Source organism: Hyperoodon ampullatus (genome assembly GCF_949752795.1).
Source record: "Hyperoodon ampullatus genome assembly, chromosome: 11".
NCBI lineage: Eukaryota > Metazoa > Chordata > Mammalia > Artiodactyla > Ziphiidae > Hyperoodon > Hyperoodon ampullatus.
The window spans coordinates 92,946,876-92,971,206 of record NC_136924.1 but is presented as its reverse complement, the minus strand read 5'-3'; the positions used below and the strand labels follow the sequence as shown (position 1 = coordinate 92,971,206).

Here is a 24,331-nt window from a genome sequence, read left to right as displayed (position 1 = left end):
TTAAAAAAAAAAAAAATCAACCTCTTTAACAGACTCCTTTTTTCTTTTAAAATCATTTTCATACCTGTATAATTTACATATATGCATCCATGTTTAAGGTGTGGTTTGTTGAGTTTTGACAAATGCATACTGCTGTGTAACAACCATTACAATGAAGATCTAGAACATTTCCATCACCCCAAAAAAAGTGGGCAGGAAATCCTCAGCCCTCACCCCTGGCCCTGGACAATCACTGATCTGCTTTCTGTCATCATAGATAAATTCTGCCTGTTCTAGAATTCTATAGAACTGGAAGCATACAGTCTGTATTCTTTCCTCCTCTTCCCTGGTATGTTGTTCTTGAGATTCATCCGTGTTGTGGTATGTACCAGTGGTTCGTTTCTCTTTACTGCTGAATGGAGTTGGTAAAGCCTTTCTTTTAATAGAAAATACTCCCAGGAGGGGCAAAAGGCAATCCTTTCAGTCCTTGGACACTGTGGTTCGAATGAGTTTTTTTGATTGAGCAGCTGATGGAAAATATAAGGGCGTTCGGGTAACTGGACATGAGGGAGAGGACTGCCAAGGGCAAGATACTGAAGGACAATTTTGCCAGCTTCACCGTTTTACTTGTCTGTCATGTACAGACTCGGGAAGCTGCCTTCCTGCCTTCAGTGTCGGAAATCCATGAGCCAGTGGATGCATATTACTGAATGTCTCCTACACGCCTTGCGTAACTCTAAATGATGCTTGTGAACGTTGTGAATTCAATGTAATGAACTTCCTTCTTTCGGATGAGGAAATAGACCTTGGAGCTGTTTGTAGGATTCAGAGCAGATCTTCCTGACCCCAAGGGTCGCCATTCAAATTCATTGCACTGTGAACCCCCCTGGTCACTGCCTCCCTGCCCTGGGCTGAGTACAACCAGAGAGAGAGAGAGAGAGAGAGGTCAGGGCAGATCCACTGGGCAGGTGCAAGGGAGCTGAAAGAGGAGACTGCCAGCTGCATTGGGTTTCTCAGTCACCGAACCCGTCTGGGCACTGAATGGGATTCTCTACTCCAGCCTTGGGGTCACTGGTGGCACCTCTCGGGTGCGCATGGCAGCTTTAGCTCATAACTCTCCTTGGAATCAAGACCCTGAGTATGAGCACAGTCTTAAAGTCAGTCCCAGAACAGGTGGGCAAGTGTGAGCTGTAACCCCGGCATTTTTAATGGCCCGACCACACGAGGCAGAGGACAGGCAGGGACAGGCAGGGCTGGTGTTCGGCCAGCGTGCTGACTGCAAGCTCAGGTTCCCCACAGGCTGCATGCCAGGGCCTCAAGTGTTGTGTCTCCCGTGCTACAAGTGTTTACCCTCTGTGTGTTCCACTTCTTTGCTTCCATCTCCTGGAGGTGGGAGGATGGAACCAAGGCCACGTCAAGATGAAGGCCTGGGACTCCTGCTGCACTAGGCGGGCTCTTCTTAGCAGCTCACAGGACCTGCTGGCTGATGCAAAATCATCTCCATTTCAGCGTGTTTTACTTTCCTAGGGCTGTGTAATGAAGTCTGTCAGACCAGAACAACAGAAGTTTACTCTCTCAGGGTTCTGGAAGCTGGAACTCTGAAGCCCACGTTGGGCAGGGCTGGTTCCTTCTGGAGCTCTGAGAGAGAAGCTTCTGGTGGCTGTCGTCTATCCTTGGTGCTCCTTGGCTGGTGGCAGCATAACTCCAATCTCTGCCTCTGCTTTCCTGGGGCCTCCTCCTCTGTGTCTCTGCCTCCTCTGTGCCTGTGCATCTCTCCGTGTCCTCTTCATATAAGGACACCAGTTGCTGGGACTTCCCTGGCGGTCCGTTGGATAAGAATCCGCGCTTCCATTGCAGAGGGTGCAGGTTCGATCCCTGGTCGGGGAACTAAGCTCCCACATGCCGCATGCCATGCAGAGCGGCCAAGAAATAAAAAAAGACACCGGTCGCCGGAGGGGCTGCCCATCTCACACATTCTCAAAGGTCAGGTGGGCCACTGGCTTCCTGCTGCAGTGCCCTTCTGCTTCCAGGATGAGTCAGGGACTCCACACTCCAGCTGGCCACTGTCTACTTGTCCGGTTTCATCTCCCGCTGTCCACACTCGGTGTCCACGCTGTACTGACGGGCAGGGCTGTCACAACCTCTGTGCCTTTGCAAAGTCTGTCCTCTCAGCCTGGAAGGCCCTCCAGGCTGTCACTCGCCCTCCTGCTGTTCCAGCTGAAAAACTTACTCTTCCTTGAAGCCTCACCCCCCGGGGGAGGGCTACCCTGAACGCTGCGGCCTTTCATGCCCAGCTGTGGCCCCGTGTGCTCCTTCCTTCAGCATAACATGTAACACAATGCATACATTTGTTTCGTTACATCCATCTCTCCTCCAGACTGAGCTCCTTCGAGGCAGTTTTCTTATGAGTCCCTAGGATGTTATATAGAAGTTCATCCCCAGCTGCTAACTGGCTGTAAAAAACATTGAGATTCCTTTCAGGCATAGAGACGGAGTAGCATCTTTCTCATACGTGTGTTACGTTCCCTGCAATGCTTGGTATGTAGCTGGCTCTCAGCTGCTTCCTGTTCAGTTTAGTGATTGGGTGGAGAAGCCACGAGTAGCAGGAAGCTGGCCGGAGCTGAGCTTCAGTGGTCCCCTCCACTCCATGAGTGTAATGACCTGAGGACAGAAAATGACCCTGTGTTTTTCTCCTCCAACTCAGATGCTTCTTTTTTTTCGGCTGTGCCTCGCGGCATGGCATGTGGGATTCCCTGACCAGGGATCAGCCTGTGCCCTCTGCAGTGGAAAATCGGAGTCCTAGCTGCTGGACTGCCAGGGAATTCCTCAGATGCTTCTTTTTTTTTGTTTTAAAAGGCCACTTTTGGGCTTCCCTGGTGGTGCAGTGGTTGAGAGTCCGCCTGCCGATGCAGGGGACACGGGTTCGTGCCCCGGTCCGGGGAGATCCCACATGCCGCGGAGCGGCTGGGCCCGTGAGCCATGGCCGCTGAGCCTGCGCGTCCGGAGCCTGTGCTCCGCAACGGGAGAGGCCACGGCAGTGAGAGGCCCGCATACCGCAAAAAATAATAATAATAAAATAAAAGGCCACTTCAACCTCACCTGGCGTTTCCACAAGGGTCTACTCGCTTACAGGTTTCCCAAGGGAGCAGGCTTATTTGTTTTTTTAAAAAATATTTATTTATTTATTTGGTTGCACTGGGTCTTAGTTGCGGCTTGCCCGCTCCTTAGCTGTAGCACATGGGCTCCTTAGTTGTGGCATGAGGACTCTCAGTTGCGGCATGCATGTGGGATCTAGTTCCCCGACCAGGGATCGAACCTGGGCCCCCTGCATTGGGAGCTCAGAGACTTATCCACTGCACCACCAGGGAAGTCCACTGCACTTCTTAAATGGGATTTCATGGAGGTCGGGGGGCGGGGGGCGAGCAGGTGGCACCTTCCATCTTGCTGGTGAGGAAGTGTGGGGAGAGAAAGGGGCAGCCCCTGCCCTGAGGTTCTACAGCCCCAGATGCTGAGGTGGCCTTGGTGAAGGGGTCAGAGCACCAGGGCATTGGGAGAGCCACCGCATTCCTGGTTCAGTCCTGCAATCAAGGATGGGGTCCTGGAGGCGATGGTTGGGCAGGAAAGGGAAGCGTCAGTGAGGACTGGTTCTGGGGCTCCCAGACCCAGGCCCCTCCTCATGGAAAGTGACCTCTGCCGGCCTTGCAGCTGAATGAAGGTGCCCTCCAGCCTCTGGAACAAGCGCCCTTATTGTGAGCCTCTCTCTCCTCATTTCCAGTCACTTGAGCTTCCCTTCTGTGTCCCTCAACAATGCCACCTGTCACTCGAAGCCAGGTAACACTCAGAGGAGGAGAACTTGAGTTGGATTGTACCTGGGTCTCCAGACTCCCCTTATGGTCTTTCTCCCACTGATTTCCAAGGGCCTCAACCTTGTTCTCTGGACCATCAGCAAATGAATTATTTCAGCTCCTGGGTCCCTCCCTGCCTTCCTTGGGGGCGTCTCACGATTACTCAGCTACCCCGCCCTCCTCAGCCTACCTCCCAGCCCTACCCCATCTCTCAGACAGCTGGACCCGCAAGGATTCTGGGGCAGCGCAAGGCACCCAGGGCTCAGATTTTAAGAGGGCGCCCGCCCTTAGGGCTCTGTTAGTGTCACCTTAAATTCTGTGCCCTGAGTGCCTCACCCCAGTCCTGGCTTGGCGCTGGGCTGGGATGGGAGGAGGAAAGCAGGTTAAAAGGAGGGTAGAAGGGAGAGTGTTAAGAGGACACGGTGGGAAACCTGAAGTCAACAGAAAGGCGGAGACTAATGGGCACAGGCGACCGAGGGCAGGGCTTCAAAACAGGCATCCCCACAAAGCTGTCCTGCACGCAGCCCTGGACCCGCCAGCCATCCAGCCAGCCGGCACTAGGGAAGGAGCAGCAATAGGAAAAACAAAACACACGCACCTCTTTCTCATTAGGTTTCTCCGAGTTTCTTGTGGATGTTGGAGGTAGGGGGATGCGGACGCGCAGGCTCAGCGGCCATGGCTCACGGGCCCAGCCGCTCCGCGGCATGTGGGATCTACCCAGACCGGGACACGAACCCGTGTGCCCTGCATCGGCAGGCGGACTCTCAACCACTGCGCTCCCAGGGAAGCCCTGACATCGTTTTCTTGCTGTCATGAACCTCACCCTAGCCTTGGTGATCCAGACCCCTAAAATGCCAGTGCCCGAAGAGCCCTTAGCAACGGCTGGTCCAGGGCTTTTGAGCACTTGAACTGTGGCTGGTCCAATCTGGTCAGGGCTGGAAGCATGAAACACATACTGGGCATTTGAGGATGTAGTTTGAAAAAAAAAGAATGTAAAGTAGCTCACTAATATTTTTAAAAATATTGATTACTTGTTGAAATGATAATGTCTGGGGTCTCTTGGGTTACATAAAATACATCATTAAAATTAATTCCTCCTGTTTCTTTTTATTTCTTTTAATGTGGCTGCTAGAAAGTTTAAATTACACATGTGGCTGACCTCCGTGGCTTGATTGACATACCTATGGGACAAAGCTGAACTAGTTCAACTTCCTCCTTCAACAGATGAGAAAACTGTGGTCAGGAGAGGAGACCTGATTTAGCAGATGGCACACACTGAAAAGCACTGTCATTTCCAGTCCGTGACAATCACACACACACACACACACACACACAAACACACGCACACGCACGCCTAGGAGCCTGGGAGAGGAGCCCGTGGACTTGAGCTGCAGGCCTCAAGGGAAGTGCTCCAGGACTCAAGACGTTGGCTGTGGTTTCTTGAGAGAGAGAAATAAAAACCTAACAAAGGTGGAGGCACTGTCTCCAAAAAGTCACCTTTAAAAAGACTGGAAGCTTGGGGTGTGAGGAGACGTGGGGAGAAAGCCGGGGAGCCCTAGGCCTCCCCGTTCATTATATGCACACTATCCCAGGTAGCTGACCAGTGTGCTAACTAAGCAGCACCTTAAAAGCGCACAGCGCCCTCCTGCCAGGCAGTGGGGTAGAGCCTTGCCTGAGGCCAGCACCCAGGAGGCAGCCGCTCAGGGACTGTCTGACAAGTCAATAAAGGCAGGTTTCAGTGGGACTGGCTTGATCATGGCCAAGGAGTGGGCAGCGGAGGGAGGGGGCGCCAGACACCAAAGGCAAATTCCTTTATTTCATAATTTTATCTGGCATCCACATTCTCCTCCACCTGCGTCGTCAAGGCTTTAAGAGAGGTAGGAAAGTAGAGAGGGAGACATCTCCCCATCTCTCCGCACTGGGGCAGCCTTCACGGTGCCCGTCTGGGGACAGCTCTGACCGGCGGAATTGCAGAGCTGACTCTGGGCCCAGGAAGGAGGCTTTTCCTTGGCTTCACCTGCCTTGGCTGAGGAGATCCGAGAGGGTGGCCAGCTCCTCCTGTCCCAGGCCTAGCTTCCCAGGGGCCCCAGGACCCAGGAGTCACTCAGGCGCTGCGAGCTGTCTAGCCCTTACCCTGGGCGCACAGGAGTGCCCGGAGCAAGGGCAGGTGTGGCTCCCTCCTGGAGGTGACAGCTGGCAGGACAGATACTGAGCAGTCCCCTCTGACTCCTTTCTTTACCCACCCACCCCCCGCCACCGTCCTGGGACGTCCTGAGCTGCTGATGCGCCGGGTCGGGGCGGGATGGGTGCCTTGGGGGCCCCCTTCCATCACCACCACCACCTATTTCAAGGGTGGCTGTGCCGCTGACGTCAGGAGGCTTTTGGCTCATTCCCTGGCACGGGGACTTTATTTTCATAACAGCACGCGGTGCCGTGGAACTGGAATAGGCGTGTCCTCTACCCCACCCCACCCTGACCCTCCCCCGCCCCTTGTGTGTCTGCTCACCCGCTCTCTCCCTCCTCCCTCCGGCGACAGCCGCCTTTATAACTGCTCCGCGCCGGGAGGGCGGGATTGCTGCCCGCGGGCTCCGCTAGCACCACCGAGGGGCTCCTGTGCTGCCTCTGTGCGCGGGAAGCAGCGCCAACTTCACTCGCCAAAGCCAAGGTACCAGGGTAAGTGAGGCGCACTGAGCACAGAACGCGCCCGGCCTCGGGACTGAAATCCTCCGGGGGGGACGCGCGGTGGGGAGAGCGGCGCTGGGAGCGGGGTGGGGGGGTGCGGGATACAAGAGGAAAGAAACCCTGGTAATGGACTGCAGCTGGCTCGGAGCAAAAAACAATCCCAGGAAAGGAATTCCTGTAGTTTAATTCAATTCAGATCCCACACCCCCTTCCCGGGCTTCCCAGGCTACGAGGCAGAGAGCAAAAAGATAATCAGGATACATAGTTTCTGCTCAGACACACTGAACAAACTGAGTAGGTGGAACCCTGGCCAGGCAGGTGAGCGGTTCTGGGGTCAGTCCAGGGGAAGAGAAAAGTAGGAGGAAGATCTTAGAGGAATGGCAGGAGATTGCGTGGGTGGGCCGGAAGAAGGAGATGGTGACCCCTGCTACTTTACCCAGGTACTGTGAAGTGTCCATTTATTTTGTCTTTCCACGACAAGTGTGCCTTTCTGAATTTTGGGAAGTAGATTCTAGAAGCCATCCCTTCTCTTGACGTGAGTGTGGCCCTCCGCTCCGCAGCATTCCCTCCTCTGCTGTCCCTTGCGTTGCTCTGGATCCCTGGGTTGAATGTCCATTTGAATGTCCAGTAGTAGCCCACCTTAAGGCACCAACCAGATGGGACTCGGGAATGAGCCCAAACTGTCCAAGATGGTCCCTTAAACATCCATGAGGGAAGGAAGGAGAAGCAGCTCCGGTTCAAGGAATTTGAAGGACTTTCCATTCCTGACTTCTTTCCAGACTGATTTTTGCCTCTGAGGGTTTTGTAAACGCCACACCTGTTGAAGGGTTTGGTTGAATCAGCCAGGCCTGTGAGCTCATTCCTGAAAGGGAATACTTGGGCCACTTCAGATACGAGGGGCCTGGGGAGGGGTGAGGATGGGGGTTCAGAACTCCGCCCTCTGGTCTGTGTGCTGGCTTCTCCTAGGAGAGGGAAGAAATGGGTGGGGTGGGGGAAGGAGGGTCAGCAGAGGTGTCACCCAGGAAAGAGGCTGCTCTGGGGTGTGGAGAGGTAGGTGGGTGCTCCAAGGGCAGATGGGAATGAGCAGAGCTCAGAATGAGCTAACATTCCTGGGAAGTGCTCTTAGCCTTGAGTCAGGAAGCCTGATTTCTCATCCCAGCTCTGCAGGCCATGTAGCTGTGAGGAGGCCTGGGCTGGGCCTTGAGTTCCTCCTAAGGGGTCTTGGAAAGGCCCCCAGCTCCTTCCCAGGGCTGGGATTCTAGCCCTTCTCTATCTGTATGTGTCTCTTTGGGCGTCCTCATTGGAGTCTGCTTCTTTGTATTCCACTCCTTAGTGGGAATTGCAGGCAAGAGGGTGTGAAGAAGTTTTGACTGTGATTTTATTCTCATTCTGGGGGTTTGTCTTCAGGTCCACTGCTATTTAAAAATCCACAGACTGAGCTGAGGAAATGGGTAGGAAATGATGTGTTGGTATGATAGGGCCTTTAAAAACAATGAATCGAATAATAATTTTGCTTGAGGAGTCTCAAATTTTCTGAGTAGTTTGGTGTTTTTGCTTCTACTTATATTCCTATTTTTATCGCCTGTGGTCAGATTATATACATTTCTGTGCATTATGTACATTCCTGTACATTTCTTATTTCAGACTTTTTTTTTGGTGTGGTCTAGAATATGCTGTTTTTTTTTTTTTGTTTTTTTTTTTTTTTTTGCAGTACGCGGGCCTCTCACTGTTGTGACCTCTCCCGTTGCGGAGCACAGGCTCTGGACGTGCAGGCTCAGCGGCCATGGCTCACGAGCGCAGCCGCTCTGCGGCATGTGGGATCCTCCCGGACCGGGGCACGAACCCGTGTCCCCTGCATCGGCAGGCGGACTCTCAACCACTGTGCCACCAGGGAAGCCCAAATATGCTGTTTTTATAAACATTCCATGACCACTTCAATAAAAGGAATCATATAGAGAGGGCTGGTAAACTACATTCCTGGCTAAACACTTCCCACAGTCTGTTTTTGTAAATAAAGTTTTATTGGAACTCAGTTATGCTCATTGTCTATGAATCATCTATGACTGCTCTCAGCTGCAAACAAATGGCCTGCAAAGCCATTTTTTAAGTTCCTTATTAGCTGGTCCTTTACAAAAAATGTTTGCTGATCACAGATATAGAGGATCTGAATTACATGATTAATAGTAGGGATCTAATAAAATATGAAGATAGGGCATATTAAAGGATCCATAGAACATTTATAAAAATTTACCATGTTACTATTTGCTTTTTCTATTTCATCTGCTGAAGACTGATAAAGAAGTATTAAAGTTTCTGTAACTATAGTACTTCTTTTGATTTCTCCTTGTATTTCTGGTAGCTTTTGTTTTAGGTATTTTGGTGCTATATTATTCAGTGCATAAAAGTTTATGATGGTTGTATCTTCAATGTGGAGTATTCTTAATTATTATTAAAAAAGATTTGAGGTTAATATAATAGCTTTTTGTCTTGACTAAACTTTGTGTGATATTAATAACTCAACTCTTACTTAATTTTCTTACCTTGAGCAAGCTATTATTTAACTTTGTACCTGATACATAATACTTGCTAAATAAACATATCTGTTATTGTTGCTTTTTTTTGCACTTATTTTCATTTTTTCCTTTCTTTTGCTTTCAACTTTTCTGAATCTCGTTGTTTTAGATGAGGTTCTTATAGGTATAATATGGTTTAATTTAGTCTTTTCAAAATAATAAATTACCATTTACATTTATTGTAATAATAGTTGCTTGCTATTGTCATCTAATTTTTGGCCATGTGGTCTGCTCTCTCTATCTTCTCCCACATTAGATAGTCTATATTGTATTTTTAGATACACTGAGTGTATGGTAGTACCATTCTCAGGGTTTAGAAATAAAGGTTTGTAAGGAGAGATAAGTTTAGCTTGGGAACATAAATATGTTACCTTCATATGTTGAAATAAAATACTTGAAAGAAGGTGTCTTTGAGAGCTTTGAGGTGGTATACGAGTAGAGGCCTTCACTTTATCCACCTATTTCCTGGAAATTTCATATCTTTAAATTCTGGGCCTAAGAGATTTAGTAGTTTCACTCAAAATCTTAAGTTAAAAAAGGGAATTTCCAGTATTTTATTTTATATTTCAGTAATTTATCTAAAGTTCACATGCATTGTTTAGAACAGAGGAAGATGGTAATACCTCCAAAAGTGAATAAATTGGGATGAACACTGCTGTTATACTTGTTTATATCTGCCTGTGGTGGAATGATGATTTATTTTCTCCCAGTTACTACATAGAAATTCAACTCAGTGATGTAATTCAGATGTTATTCATAAGCTGTTGCCATGATGCATCACTTTTATGTCATCAGAATACGGATGGCTTACCCAGAAGAGGGGATCCTGGAGATTTCCCTGTAGACACCTTCCATTTACAGCTAATCCTTCACCTAGGGCAGAGAAATTTCTGTGGGACTCCAGCCTCATCTTAGAGCTCAGCCTATATAAAAATATAAGCATTAGCATCAGCACATATTCAGCTCCCCAAATTCTTCCTCCCCATTACTCATACTTGCTAATGAATAACTTGTTTTGAGTTACATTCACGCTCAGTGTTACTCCAAAACATTTGCTCAACAACCACTGTGCAGAGCACATAGGGAGATACCAACAAATAGAAGACTTGCTCTATTTCCTTAAGAAGCTTGTTATCTGATAGGCGAGTTAGCACTGATATTAATGTATAATATATGACATATATATGGAAAAACTTGAGCACCGAGAAATACTTAATTGTAAAAACTATGAAGAGATCTACAAATTTAGAATGAGATGGGACTAATCATTAAAAAACTCTCAAGGTAGAGGTAAGTTTTGGGTCAAGTTTCTAAGAAACATGGTACATGAATTGTGACTAGGAGAAGGGTCTTTCTGGCAAGGAGAATAATGCACGTGATGAGGCAAAGAGAGACTTTGTAAGAGAGGGTCTTAGATGAGCCCCAGTTCCCTTCCAGATAGAAAATACTCTTGGAAGTTTCGTTTACCTTGCATAGATGTGGGGAGGGGAGTTAGGAAACCAGGAAAATGTGGGTGGGAGGACCAGTTGGAGAATAGCCTTGAAGCTTACACTGAGGCTGAATCTGTTATAACAGGCAAAAAGGAGCTGATATGCTTTTAATTATTTATTTATTTTTCTTTTGATATGCTTTAAAATTGCTAAACCCAAAGATTCCTTCCCACGCCTTCTCTTCTTTGCTGCCCTTGTAGCATTTAACTCCATCAACCACTCTTTGGGAAACTGCTCCTTGACTTCTAGGAAACCAGCCAGGCTTATTTCTTGTACTAACCCTGGCAATTTCTTTTGAACAACTTTTGCTGACTCCTGCTTCCATGAGACGGTGTCCCAGGGTTCTGTCCTTGGCTCTCTTGCTGCCGTGCATGCTCCCTGTGTGATTGGTCTCCTCCAAAGCCTTCCGATACCTGCTATGAGCCCGTGACCCCCCATCTGTGCTCATAGCCCAAACCTCTCCTGAGCCTCAGACTCACATGTTCAAGCATGCAGGGTCGGCACAATCTGGTGCCGTGGAGCCTGGCTTTTATTTATTTTTTATTTAAAATTGGCTGTGCCACTCGGCTTGCAGGATCTCAGTTCCCTGACCAGGGATTGAACCCCGGCCGTGGTGGTGAAAGTGCTGAGTCCTAACCACTGGGCCACCAGGGAACTCCCAGGAGCCTGGCTTCTAAGAGCCAGGTGATCTTGGGCAAGTTATTTAATGTCTCTGTTCCTCTGTTTCCTCCACTGTAAAAAGAGGGCATAATCTGGCATGAACACACACACACCCCTCACTATATATGAGATAGATCACCAACACCAACAAGGACCTATTGTATAGCACAGGGAATTCTACTCAATACTCTGATAACCTATATGAGAAAAGAATCTAAAAAAGAATGAATATATATATATATGTATAATTGAATCACTTAGCTGTACACCTGAAACTAACCCAACATTGTAAATCAACTATACTCCAATAAAAAAAAGATCTTAGTTCCCCGACCAGGGATCGAACCTGTGCCCCCTGTGGTGGAAGCATGGAGTCTTAACCACTGAACTGCCAGGGAAGTCCTCCCAGTTCATCTTAGATTTAACAAAGTTAAACTGGATATCTCTCCTCACGAGCCTGTATTTCTAAGTTCCATTTGGTTCTACCTTCTTAAAATCTCCCACCATTCCCTGCCCATCTTTCAGGCCTCATCTCCCCCTGGTCTCCTCTCTAAAGCCTTTTTTTTTTTTCACCGCTTTAGGTAGAGTGGGTCACTGTTTTCCGTGTACCCTCAGCATTCCCTGCACACTCTGCAACCCTTATTTGTATGTCAGTGTGATTCTGTTGGTGCTCCTAGGGGTAGCGGCCACACTTTCTGTCTGCGGGTCTGCACAGCAAATGCAGGGAGATTGACCAAATGCAGGATTGCTTATTTTGGCGACTTCTTGGATGTGGTTTAAATAGAGAGAGGCTTGAACAGACTTGTGGTTGCCAAGGGGAGAGGTGTAAGGGAGGGATGGATTGGGAGTTTGAGGTTAGCAGATGCAAACTATTATACAGAGAATGGATAAAAACAAGGTCCTATTGTATAGCACAGGGAACTAAATTCAATATACTGTAATAAACCATAATGGAAAAGAATATGAAAAAGAATATATACATATGTATAACTGAATCACTTTGCTGTACACCAGGACCTAACACAGCACTGTAAATCAACTATACTTCAATTTCAAAAAAAAAATAGAGTGAAGCTGGAGTCAGGGAGAAAAGCTTCAGAGAGCATAATAGTGATTTAGAGATGAAACAAAAGATTAAATTCTAATTAAGACTACTCATAAAGGGATATCCTTCCTAACTAATTCACACTGGATGTGTAACTTCATCTCTCCAAGAGTCAGTCTTATCACGAATAAAATGGGTTGTAGGAATAATAAATAAGAAAATAGATGTAAATCATGTAAATGAGTGAACACATAGAAAAACATAGAAACACTCAGCATCGAGCCTGGCTCATAAGAGGACTCAGTATGTGACAGTAGTTGTCATTAGTTTTAATCATACTTATATTGTGACTATTGTTATTACTACTGATTGAATGTGGCAATTCCAAGAATAGAGAGAAAATTAAAATGCTAGAAAATTGCCAATTTGCCTGGCTTGGGGTGGTGTGAAGGCCCAGCTTTAACAAACATTTGAGTTATTTGATATCATTTCCCAGGCAGTTGTCCTAAGAGGTCAGGATCGTCCTCTTCTTTTTATTTTTATTTATTTTTATTAAAAATATTTTTTATTGGATATAGTTGATTTACAATGTTGTGTTAGTTTCAGGTGTACAGCAGAGTGAATCAGTTATACATGTATCATCTTCTTCTTTTTAGACGACAGAAGGAGACAGATCTCATAAGGAGGAACATAAGATCAGCTCTGGGCAAGATTCAGGGTCGCGGGTAATTCCTGCTCAGATACTCTGGGGTGGGCCGCAAGCAGTCAGCTCGGCAACCTACTAGGTCTGGACGTAAGTAACTCCAGACACCTCCCCACCTCTCTGGGGAAAGAGGAGTCTCAGAGGTTGCAAAGGAGAAGCTGAGAGACCCTTCACATGCTGGCATTTGTCCCTGCATCCCAGTCAATGCCGTGTGTCAAGGCCAGTCTAGGGCCAGTCCTGCTCTAGCACCCCTGTGGCTCTGTCTGGCAGGTGAGCGTTCACCCTGCGTCTTGAGTCCAGCTCGTGCTGAGACCCTTCAACCTCACCTCCAGCCCTGGTCTGGGGTTTGGTTAGGAGTTTGCGGCACATATTCTTTTTTTTTTTTTAACATCCTTATTGGAGTATAATTGCTTTACAATGGTGTGTTAGTTTCTGCTTTATAACAAAGTGAATCAGCTATACATATACACATATCCCCATATCTCCTCCCTCTTGCGTCTCCCTCCCACCCTCCCTATCCCACCCCTCTAGGTGGTCACAAAGCATCGAGCTGATCTCCCTGTGCTGTGCAGCTGCTTCCCACTAGCTATCTGCCTTACGTTTGGTAGTGTATATATGTCCATGCCACTCTCTCGCTTTGTCACAGCTTACCCTTCCCCCTCCCCATATCCTCAAGTCCATTCTCTAGTAGGTCTGTGTCTTTATTCCTGTCTTGCCCCTAGGTTCTTCATGACATTTTTTTCCTTAAACTCCATATATATGTGTTAGCCTACGGTATTTGTCTTTCTCTTTCTGACTTACTTCACTCTGTATGACAGACTCTAGGTCCATCCACCTCATTACAAATAGCTCAACTTCGTTTCTTTTTATGGCTGAGTAATATTCCATTGTATATATGTGCCACATCTTCTTTACCCATTCATCTGTCAATGGACATTTAAGTTGCTTCCATGTCCTGGCTATTGTAAATAGTGCTGCAATGAACGTTGTGGTACATGACTCTTTCTGAATTATGGTTTTCTCAGGGTATATGCCCAGTACTGGGATTGCTGGGTCATATGGTAGTTCTATTTTTAGTTTAAAAAAAGCATTTTAAAGGTAATTCAGGGACTGTTTCTCCATCTCCCTTGCATGATTGGGGGTGGGAGGTGGAGGTGAAATTGGGGGAAGTGGGGTTCTTCTCTACATACCCACTGTCAATTGCTCGTGGTGTTACTTGGAAAACTGGATTCACTTCTTGGTGAGTGTTGAGCCAAAAGACACAACAAAGCCAAAGATCAGGAGAAGGAAGGATTTATTATTACTTGTAGCAAGTAAGGACACCGGGGATCTTTCCCAAAGCAGTGTCTCCCCAAATGGCAAAATTGGGGAAGTTTTAAGCAAAGGCTCCATGCATATTCATGAAGGGGCTTGGGCATCCACAGAGTCCAAGCTTTTGTTGACTGCAGTCATAAGGGTCAGAAAAGGTCAACACCATCACCCCTTAGACTCCAGTTGATCTGGTGGTTGAGCACTTCAGGCTAATCTTTGAGCAGAACTGGGAGTCTTTACAACTGATCTATTATCTTTGCTGTTGGTACTTCTCTTGCCTGGTCACGGTTGCTTATTTCTGCATTCTTTTGTTCCCTTAAGATCATTAATTGCTGGGACTTCCCTGGTGGTCCAGTGGTTAAAACTTCGTCTTCCAATGCAGTGGGTGCGGGTTTGATACCTGGTCAGGGAGCTAAGATCCCACATGCCTCCTGGCCAAAAAGCCAAAATGTAAAACAGAAGCAATATTGTAACAAATTCAACAAAGACTTTAAAAAAATGGTCCACATCAAAAAAAAATCTTAAAAAAAAAAAAGATCATTAATTTCTGAGACCTGTTCATGGGCAAGCACTGTGACCAGGCTTAGATCACAAAACAACTTAGCCAAAAATGGCATCTCTTATGTCAAGAAAGCCATGCCTGGTTCTCTTTCTCCAGGGACCACTTACCTCATGTGCTTACAGTGTCAGACCCTGGTCTGTGGGCACCAGGAGGTCCCAAGACACAACACTTCCTGCACAGCTGCACAGATGGGAGGGGCCTAGAGGTCCAAGTTGGGAGCAGGAAGTCTCTGCCCTACCATCCCTCTGTGCAGCACCAGAACCTTCCTGTAGGTGAAAACCTCATCAATCTCTCAAGACTGACAGTCATCAGGTTCAGAGTCCTTTGTAATTATGATAACAACTACCTGTCAACAAACAGCACTGCCCTGAGGGGTGGGGAAGGAGCAGTTTCCAGGGAGGGGCAGGGAGGTGAGAGAAATACCTTTCCAGCTGGACACTGCCCTTATGATTAATCTGAGAGGGAGTGAGGTGGGGAGGTGGGGAGTGAAGAGAATGCTGGAGCCTGGTCCCTTCCCCTGTGACGCTGCCCTTAAATTAGACCCAGCTCTTCCTCTTCTGCATCCTCAACATAGACAAGGGGACGCGTCCCCCCTCCCTGTCCGGTTCCACCCAGGGCGAAGTGTATCAGGCTTTGGGGGGCCTTGTATTTCAGGGGTTGCCTGTATCTGAAGTGCATTTTGCCTTTCTTTTTCCTCCTGTGTCTCATTCTGCACTGCCCTGGGGAGGTGGAACGTAACCCACTCTTTGTTCCGTGTTCTGCATGCAGTTGGGATGACCAGGGTGTCATTTCCCTGGAGTGGACTGCAGGTAACAGACCCCTGGCCAGGGAAGGCCACAGGAAGGTCGTGGTGGTGGTGGCAGATTACGTCCATCTGTCCATTTCTTCTACAGCTAGGATCATGTCTGATGTCTGTTTTCCCCTTTACCATTGAGCATCTAGGAGAGTGATGGACATGATTGACACATAGTGGCGCTGGTTGAATGAATGGCTATATTGCAAAGTGAAGCTTGCAGGGACTTCCCTGGAGGTCCAGTGGTTAAGACTTTGTGCTTCCCCTCCAGGGTACACGAGTTCGATCCCTGGTCTGGGAACTAAGATCCTGCATGCCACCCAGCGTGGCCAGAAAAGAAAAAAGTTAAGCTTGGAGAGGCAAATTTCATTACAAAGTATGGAAGATGGATTTAAGCCATCAATTATTTAAGTTATTTATTTTATTCAAACACACCACACATATAAAATTCTTGCATCTACATAATAGTCATTCATATATGTATGTATGTGTTATATGGCATATACATATATATAATTTTTTCCTAATGGCTATGGGAATAAAACAATGCTGGGACACAACTATCTCATTGAACTGAAGAGATGATTTTGCATCTTTATTTATTTATTATTATTATTTTAAAATTTATTTATTTGTTTTGGCTGAGCCGGGTCTTAGTTGCAGCACATGGGATCTTCGTTGGCAGCATGGGAACTCTTAGTTGCTGCATGTGGGCTCTTAGTTGTGGCGTGTGGGATCTAGTTCCTCGACCAGGGATTGAACCCAGGACCCCTGCATTGGGAGAGTGGAGTCTTACCCACTGGACCACCAGGGAAGTCCATATTTTGCATCTTTAAGGGAAGCAGGTGTTTGAATTCTGTCTACGTGGAGGAGGATGCTCGTTTGCTCTGCAGAGTCAGCCAGCAATTGCTCATTATGTGTCCCACCTCGCTGTGCTCCGTCTTGTGATTTGATCTTTTTTTTAAAATAAATTTATTTATTTATTTTTGACTGCGTTGGTTCTTCGTTGCAGTGCACGGGCTTCTCTTGTTGTGGACCATGGGCTCTAGGCACACAGGTTTCAGTAGTTGTGGCTTGTGGGCTCTAGAACGCAGGCTCAGTAGTTGTGGCACACAGGCTGAGTTGCTCCGCGGCATGTGGGATCTTCCTGGACGAGGGATCGAACCCGTGTCCCCTGCATTGGCAGGCAGATTCTCAACCACTGTGCCACCGGGGAAGTCCTTGATCTTTTTTGAAAAAATTCTTTTCCATTGTGATTTATTACAGGATATTGAATATAGTTCCCTGTGTTATGCAGTAGGACCTTGTCTATCCATTTTACATATAATAGTTTACATCAGCTAACCCAAACTCCCAATCCATCCCTCCCCCACCCCCTCCCTCTTGGCAACCACAAGTCTGTTCTTTATGTCTGTGAGTCTGTTTCTGTTTCATGGATAAGTTCATTTGTGTCATATTTTGTGATTTGGTTTTGAAGAGACAAAATGGAAGGGGAGGGGAGGGCGTTCTTTTTCATCTTGGGTTGATCACAGCACCCCTGCAGTACTGTGAGGGGCCCGAGAAATCTTGTTTGTAAACATTTATGGGTATGTGGTGCAGAAATTCTGAGCTGTTTTTTCTGCTATAAGGAAAGAGGCAGGACTCTGGATATTTTTTGCTTTTTCCTGCTTCTCAATCCTAGCTGTCTTCTTCTTGCTGATTTCTTTATGCACATGTTCTCCCAATTTGGCACTAGGAGAGACCAAGAGCTTTCACTTGTGCTTTTCTATGGAGGGGGTCTCAATGAGCCTTCCCTTCTTTTAACTCTGGCCCCGCTCCCCGCCCCCCCAATATTTGTCTTCTAGTCAATTCAAAAGATTTCTCTGTTGAGTGAGCAATCCTATCAGAAAAAGAAAAACTAGAGCAAAAAAAAAAAAGATTACATGCATAAATTGTATACAACAAATAAAAAAGAATCGTGCCATAGAAACTTGTAAACAGTAATATAATTCAGAAAAAAATTATAGTTTTGTTGAGAAGCTGTTAAAACCACAGCGGTCCTGAATTTCAACATCTTATCTGACACTGACTTTGGAATTTGAGAATCATCCATTTTGAGGAAATATACAAACTCCTTTCCCTTCCCATTTCCCAACTCATCTTCCCACGTGTGCCCTGAATCCCTAGGAATTCGATTTCATGGGGTTTGGGAAATCAGCTGGGTCTAAAATTGACATGGAGGTTGTGGAAGGAAAAAAGGCAGCAGATCTAGGAGATTAAGGACAGATGTATAGGAAGTAAGCTGCTCAAGTCGATTTCTGATTATCCCTGAGTGGGTGAGTAGATTACCTGCTTTGTGGATCATCTGTCACCTGGGAGCACCTATCCTTCGTGGAGCTGAACTAAGAGAGTAGAATTAGGACCACAAGTAGCTGGTTTATGGGGCATCTGATGAGGGAAAGAAGGTGGAGGGAATATCTCAGATTGCATTCTAAGGCCAATTAGAACTCCCTGGAGAGGTAGCACCTATAGTAGTTAAGACCAGGGATCCTCAACTAGAGCCAGATAAACTGGATTCAAATCCTGCATCTGCCATTTCCTGGCTGTGTGATGTTGGGCAAGTAACTTGATCTCTCCCTGCCTCAGTCTCCTCATCTGTCAAATAGGGATAATCATTTTTACCTAATAGGATTGCTATCAAATTAAACTAATAAATATATATCTATGAGAAGTGATTAGAAGGGTTTCTGATTCATAGTAGAAATGAGCATTAGCTATTGGTAATATTTTTTGTTGGGTCACCCACTGTTTTTGTGTCATCCAGGCCATCCCTCCTAACAGGTAGCTAATTAAGAGCTCACTATGGGGAATTCCCTGGCGGTCCAGTGGTTAGGACTCCACACTTTCATTGCCGAGGGCATGGGTTCGATCCCTAGCTGGGGAATTAAGATCCAACAAGCCGCAATGAGTGGCCAACCCTATGACAGGGAAGACCCCTTCCATTGCTTTTCTGGATTAGCAGAGCCATCCTTACAAGCCTTAATTAAGAAGGGAAAATAATATGTGACAGCAGAGCTGAAGAAGAGGACGCAGTGGCTGAGAGGGGAAGGCTGGCCTTCCGCAGAGAAATCTACAGTTCAGATAACTCCTCTTGTCCATGGGAGAATGGGATGCTTACAAATAATATCTGAGGCTGGGCCCAAGGTGGAAAAAAACTGGAGACTGACAAATTATGTTTAAAGTGTTTACTTTTTTAATTTTTTGGCCACACTGCCCTGCTTGTGGGATCTTAGTTGCCTGACCAGGGATCCAATCCGGACCCCACTCGTGAGAGCCCTGAGTGCTAACCACTGGACTGCCAGGGAATTCCCCAAGTGTTAACTTTATGGTTACATATTTCCATGTTCACCAGTTCTTAAGGAAACACTAGCCAAACATATCAGGAACCCTGGCAAGTTATTTGTGACGTATTTTTTGAGATGTGACTCTGAAACACCTCATCAGAGCCCTGGGCCCTCTGGCTTCAGGGTAAATATTAATATAGTTAAATTGCGGGGAGGAAGGTCTGAGATTGTTTCTTCCCTTCATCAACCTTTAGAATTTGCCATGAGAGGTGGAGAACAGCTAGTAGCTTGATCTAACGTAAGTTCAGGGGCAAAACCCTGGCTAAATATACAAAAATAGCTTCTGAATCGTGTTTGGTCCTCTGTGCCTGAGTTTGTGGGGAGATTCACCCCCACCTGCAACTTTGCTTTCTTGCAGGACGAGAATGGGCACAGTTGCCCCTGATGGTTGCCGCTCGGACCTGAACCCCAGGTACCACAGGCTCTGTGATAAGAAGGCAGTCTGGGGCATCGTCTTAGAGGCCTTGGCTGCAGTGGGCGCTGTGACCTCGGTGGCCTTCATGATCGCCCTCCTGGTCTTCATCTGTAAGGTGCAGGACTCCAACAGGCGCAAAGTGCTCCCCACCCAGTTCCTCTTTCTCCTGGGTGTGCTGGGGATCTTTGGCCTCCCCTTTGCCTTCATCATCAGCCTCGACGGCAGCACGGGGCCCACACGCTTCTTCCTCTTCGGCATCCTCTTTGCCCTCTGCTTCTCCTGCCTCCTGGTTCACGCCTTCAACCTGACAAAGCTGGTCCAAGGGAGGCAGCCCCTCTCCATGCTGGCGATGCTGGGCCTGGCCCTGGGCTTCAGCCTGGTGCAGGATGTCATTGCCATCGAGTATGTGGTCCTCACCATGAACAGGACCAACGTCAACATCTTCTCTGAGCTTTCTCCTCATCGGCGCAACGAGGACTTTGTCATGCTGCTCATCTACGTCTTGTTCCTGATGATGCTGACCCTCTTCACGGCCTCTTTCACCTTTCGGGGATCCTTCTCTGGCTGGAAGAGACACGGGGCCCACATCTACCTCACTACGCTCCTCTCCATTGCCATCTGGGTGACGTGGATCACCCTGCTCTTTGTTCCTACCCCTGGCCCCCAGTGGGATGACACCATCCTCAGTTCAGCCTTGGTGGCCAATGGCTGGGTCTTCCTGTTGGCTTATATTGCACCCGAGCTTCAGCTGCTCACAAAGCAACGGAACCCCATGGATTACCCTGTGGAGGATGCTTTCTGTAAACCTCAGCTCATGAAGCAGAGCTATGGTGTGGAGAACATAGCTTATTCTCAAGAGGGAATCACTCAAGGTACAGAGCCTGGCTGGGTAGAGAATCCCTTGTGGGAAAATGGGGGAGAATCATAAGATATTATTACTGTAAGGAACATGCAAGATTATCAGGTCATACTCCCGATAGAACAGATAAGGTCCCCAAGGCTCAGATCTTACTTAAAATCATCCAGCTAGAGGGACCTACCTGGTGGTGCAGTGGTTAAGAATCCACCTGCCCATGCAGGGGACACAGGTTCAAGCCCTGGTCTGGGAAGATCCCACATGCCACGGAGCAAGCAACTAAGCCCGTGTGTCACAACTACTGAGCCTGCACTCTAGAGCCCGCGAGCCACAACTACTGATGCCTGCACACCTAGAGCCCATGCTCTGCAACAAGAGAAGCCACCGCAATAAGTCTGCACACTGCAATGAAGAGTAGCCTCCGCTTGCTGCAATTAGAGAAAGCCTGCGTGCAGCAACAAAGACCCAATGCAGCCAAAAAATAAACAAATAAACGAATAAAAATTAAAAAAAGAAAAACTCATCCAGCGAGTTAGAGACAAGTAGAACTAGAAGCTGGCCTTGGTGGTCTTTATCTAGTATGTTCTACCCAATACCATGTAGATTTCTCTGAATCAAAACAAGATGGAGCAAAGGAATGGAAAAAGAATGGTTAGATAAATTCCCAGAGACAAGTGGGTGAGACAGTGTTCTTTATAAATGTCAACTAGGCAATCCTTCCAGAAATGTGGAGCCTTTGTAGATTTGAGTGCACAAAACCCAGCCGTGCAGTGACCACAGAGCACAGAGTGGGGAGAAAGCTCTTTTATCATCAACCCGTGGGAATCTCCATAAATTTACTGAGGATTTCGATGTAGCCTGAAGAGATACATTTTACTGCCCATCTGGGGCCCACAGGAGGGAGTTTTGCTCTTGTCTGGAGTCCTGAGCAGCCAGGCTGCACTGATAGCCAGAAACTATTGATCTCTTGGGTTTACATCAACCTCTGGGCCTAATCAGGGGAGGGGAGTGGGTATGGGACAGGAGTGAGGGACCTCCAAGGCCAGGTTCGTAGCTCCAGCTAGTAAATTTCTTTGCGCTTGAAGCCTTCAGTGCAAAGCTTGCTGGTGTTTCTCTCGGCAGCCCTGGTCCTGTGCCGTGGGAAGAGTGAAGGGAGGGGGAGGGCCGGAGGGGAGATTTTACCACCCACCCCCTCCTGTGCCTTCCCAGTGGACACTCTCACTCTGTCACCTCACGCTTGGACTCTGTGTGATTGGTCCCTAACTAGTCTTCCTTCCCTTATTATTAATTAATTAATTAATTTAGGCTGTGCAGGGTCTTAGTTGCGGCACATGGGATCTTTAGTTGCGGCACGTGGGATCTTTAGTTGCGGCATGCGGGATCCAGTTCCCCGACCGGGGATCGAACCCAGGCCCCCTGCATTGGGAGCTTGGAGTCTTACCCACTGGACCACCAGGGAGGTCCCCAGTCTCCCGTCCTTTAATGCTTCTTTCCCCTCATTCCATTGGCCATTGCTGGCCTCCCCTCCCTAAAATACTTCTCTGGCCACCACCCCTTCCTGCCCACACGCCTCACTGGCACCCCAGCATCCACTGCATTTCCTGAATCCTTGGTGAGGCTTTTCACAGCTCCAACCCACCACCCCTGAAGCTGTGCTGTCAGTTCAAACAAACCAAGTCCCTGCAATTTCCTGCCTGCGTGTCTGGGCTCAGAGAGCGTCTGTCCTCTGCCTGACGCGTCCCTCCGTATTCTTGCCCTTTTGCAGAGTCCCTATTCCCCAATCTCCCTCAGTCTTTGCTCCACCCGCCTAACTCTAGACCTTTGAGATGACCTTATCAGAGTCTGTCTCATTGCATAGTTACTTGTGTAGCTGTCATATATTCCAGACTGTCCAGCGGCACCCTCAGGGCAGGAGTCATTCTGATTAATCCTTCTATTCCTCACAGTAGCTTACAGACAGAAGGTGTTTAGGTATTTATTGAGTAAACTGAGCAGGTAAATTTGGTGGGAAATAAATGGATTGCTTTACATTGTATTTATTTATTTATTTAGCCGTGCCCTGTGGCATGTGGGATCTTAGTTCCCCAACCAGGGATCGAACCGAGCCCAGGCCATGACAGTGAAAGCGCCGAGTCCTAACCACTGGACTGCCAGGGAATTCCCTAAATTGTATTCATGATGAGCGTATGTGTTTACTCGTCTGTTCCTGAGTTTAAATCCCTCTGATTTTGGACTTCCCTGGTGGTCCAGTGGTTAGGACTCGGTACTTCCACTGCAAGGGGCATGGCTTCCATCCCTGGTTGGGGAAATAACATCCCGCATGCTGCGTGGTGTGGTGAAAAGAAAAAATCCCTCTGATTTCCCCTAAATACACAGAAAACAATTACTCACAGGTTCTATCCCTTCATAAAGAAAATCATGACTTTTCCTCCCCCTGGTTGGGCAGGTAAGGAAGTGGGTAAATCTCCAGTGAGATTCTCTCTAGGTACACCTCCAGCCAGATCTATGTCTGAAAAGACTGGTGTCAAATGTGCTTTTGGAGGGCTTCCCTGGTGGCGCAGTGGTTGAGAGTCTGCCTGCCGATGCAGGGGACACGGGTTCATGCCTCGGTCCGGGAGGATCCCACGTGCCACGGAGCGGCTGGGCCCATGAGCCATGGCCGCTGAGCCTGTGCGTCTGGAGCCTGTGCTCCGCAACGGGAGAGGCCACAGCAGTGAGAGGCCCGCGTACCGCAAAAAAAAAAAAAAAAGTGCTTTTGGACTGGTCCTAGGATGAGGAGGGCTCTGGAGAGGTTTTGGAAAGCATTTCCCTAGTGATTATACGTGGCTAGTTATTCATTTGTTCAACCAGTTTTGGGCTGACTGTGCCTGGGCTTGAGGACGCAGTCTCCTCCACATGAAACTGACCATCTACCAGGGAGACAGAGGATTAAAGGGATAAAGCATCATGCTTTATAAATAACTCAACTGGGGCGAGCACAAGTGGGGGCTGTCAAGGAGGCAACCCTGACATTTACCTAATCCGCATTGTCTGTTTCAGGTACTGAAGAGACGGGTGACACGTTCTATGCCCTGTACTCCACCCATTTCCCGCTGCAGGTAAGTGAGCTCTTTCTCTTTTTTCATCAGCAGTGTTAGCACCCCAGGAGCATTTGTTCTTTGGGAATAGATGATGTTGCCACTCTGATGGCCCCTAGATGCCTCCTAGAAAGGATCGCGGGTCTACTTTCCTGTAATCTGCCTCATGGGATTGGGACAGGAGACTGGAGTGCAGGGCAGGGGAGGGCTTAGAGGAAGGGAAGGAAAGTTAGACTCCTGCCCAGGTTGGAGTGCAGAGTGCTGTGGAAATGGCCGGGAAGTGGAGTGGGTTGAACAATATGAGTGTTTTCTTTTCAGAATCGGAACTCCCCAAAGGATTTCTCCATTCCGCGGGCCCAGAGTCGGGTTAGCCCTTACAGTGACTATGAAGGAAGGAAAGATGTCAGTTAACACGTCCCGAAGGGTGGGATGAACACAGCAAGTCAGCAGAGCCAGCGGGGAGTTCATGGGATGTGGGCTGAGTCCCGAGTCTTCCCAGGAAGCTGTACAGAACATCACAGGAAGACCTCACCTCCCTGCAGCCTTCAGCCGTGATTCTTCTGTTCTGGGGTTAATGAGGGCCGACGGGACCGCAGTTCTCAGCAGCGCTGTAGTTGTTTCCTTTGTCCCATAGTTAGGCTACTTCTCTCGAGTGGGAGTCTCGGGCAACTCAGGGTGGCCCTTAACCATCCCTGCCATCTTACACATGACTCAGGCTAACCATCCCTGCCATCTTACACATGACTCAGGCTCTGGTCATCTGACCACACACTGGCTCAATCAGCCTCAGAAGCCAACTTTTCCAACTGTGGGCTGATTCTGTGAGAATCACTTGGCTCAGAGCAGAGCTGCAAATCTGGGCAAACCAGCAAAGGCCTGTCTCTCAGATCATCCCGCCCACATCTACACTGGAAGCCAACTTACCCACACCTCCCTTCATGCCCGGATGGCAGAGGC

General features: G+C 47.9%; 1 protein-coding gene and 1 long non-coding RNA gene across 2 annotated transcripts; both read left to right on the top strand.

The window, feature by feature from the left end:
* Window positions 1-6,426: 6,426 nt before the first annotated feature.
* On the top strand, window positions 6,427-8,538 carry LOC307061081. The gene is made up of 2 exons (XR_013811169.1): window positions 6,427-6,497; window positions 8,218-8,538. It is a non-coding gene; the product is annotated as an uncharacterized lncRNA (long non-coding RNA).
* A 10,853-nt stretch (window positions 8,539-19,391) lies between these two features.
* On the top strand, window positions 19,392-23,829 carry GPRC5A (G protein-coupled receptor class C group 5 member A; the record flags this gene model as incomplete). Its single annotated transcript, XM_079715122.1, has 3 exons — window positions 19,392-20,313; window positions 23,337-23,395; window positions 23,693-23,829. The coding sequence occupies 3 exons, from the start codon at window positions 19,392-19,394 to the stop codon at window positions 23,783-23,785; spliced, it is 1,074 nt and encodes a 357-aa protein (XP_079571248.1). The 3' UTR covers window positions 23,786-23,829.
* Window positions 23,830-24,331: the final 502 nt, after the last annotated feature.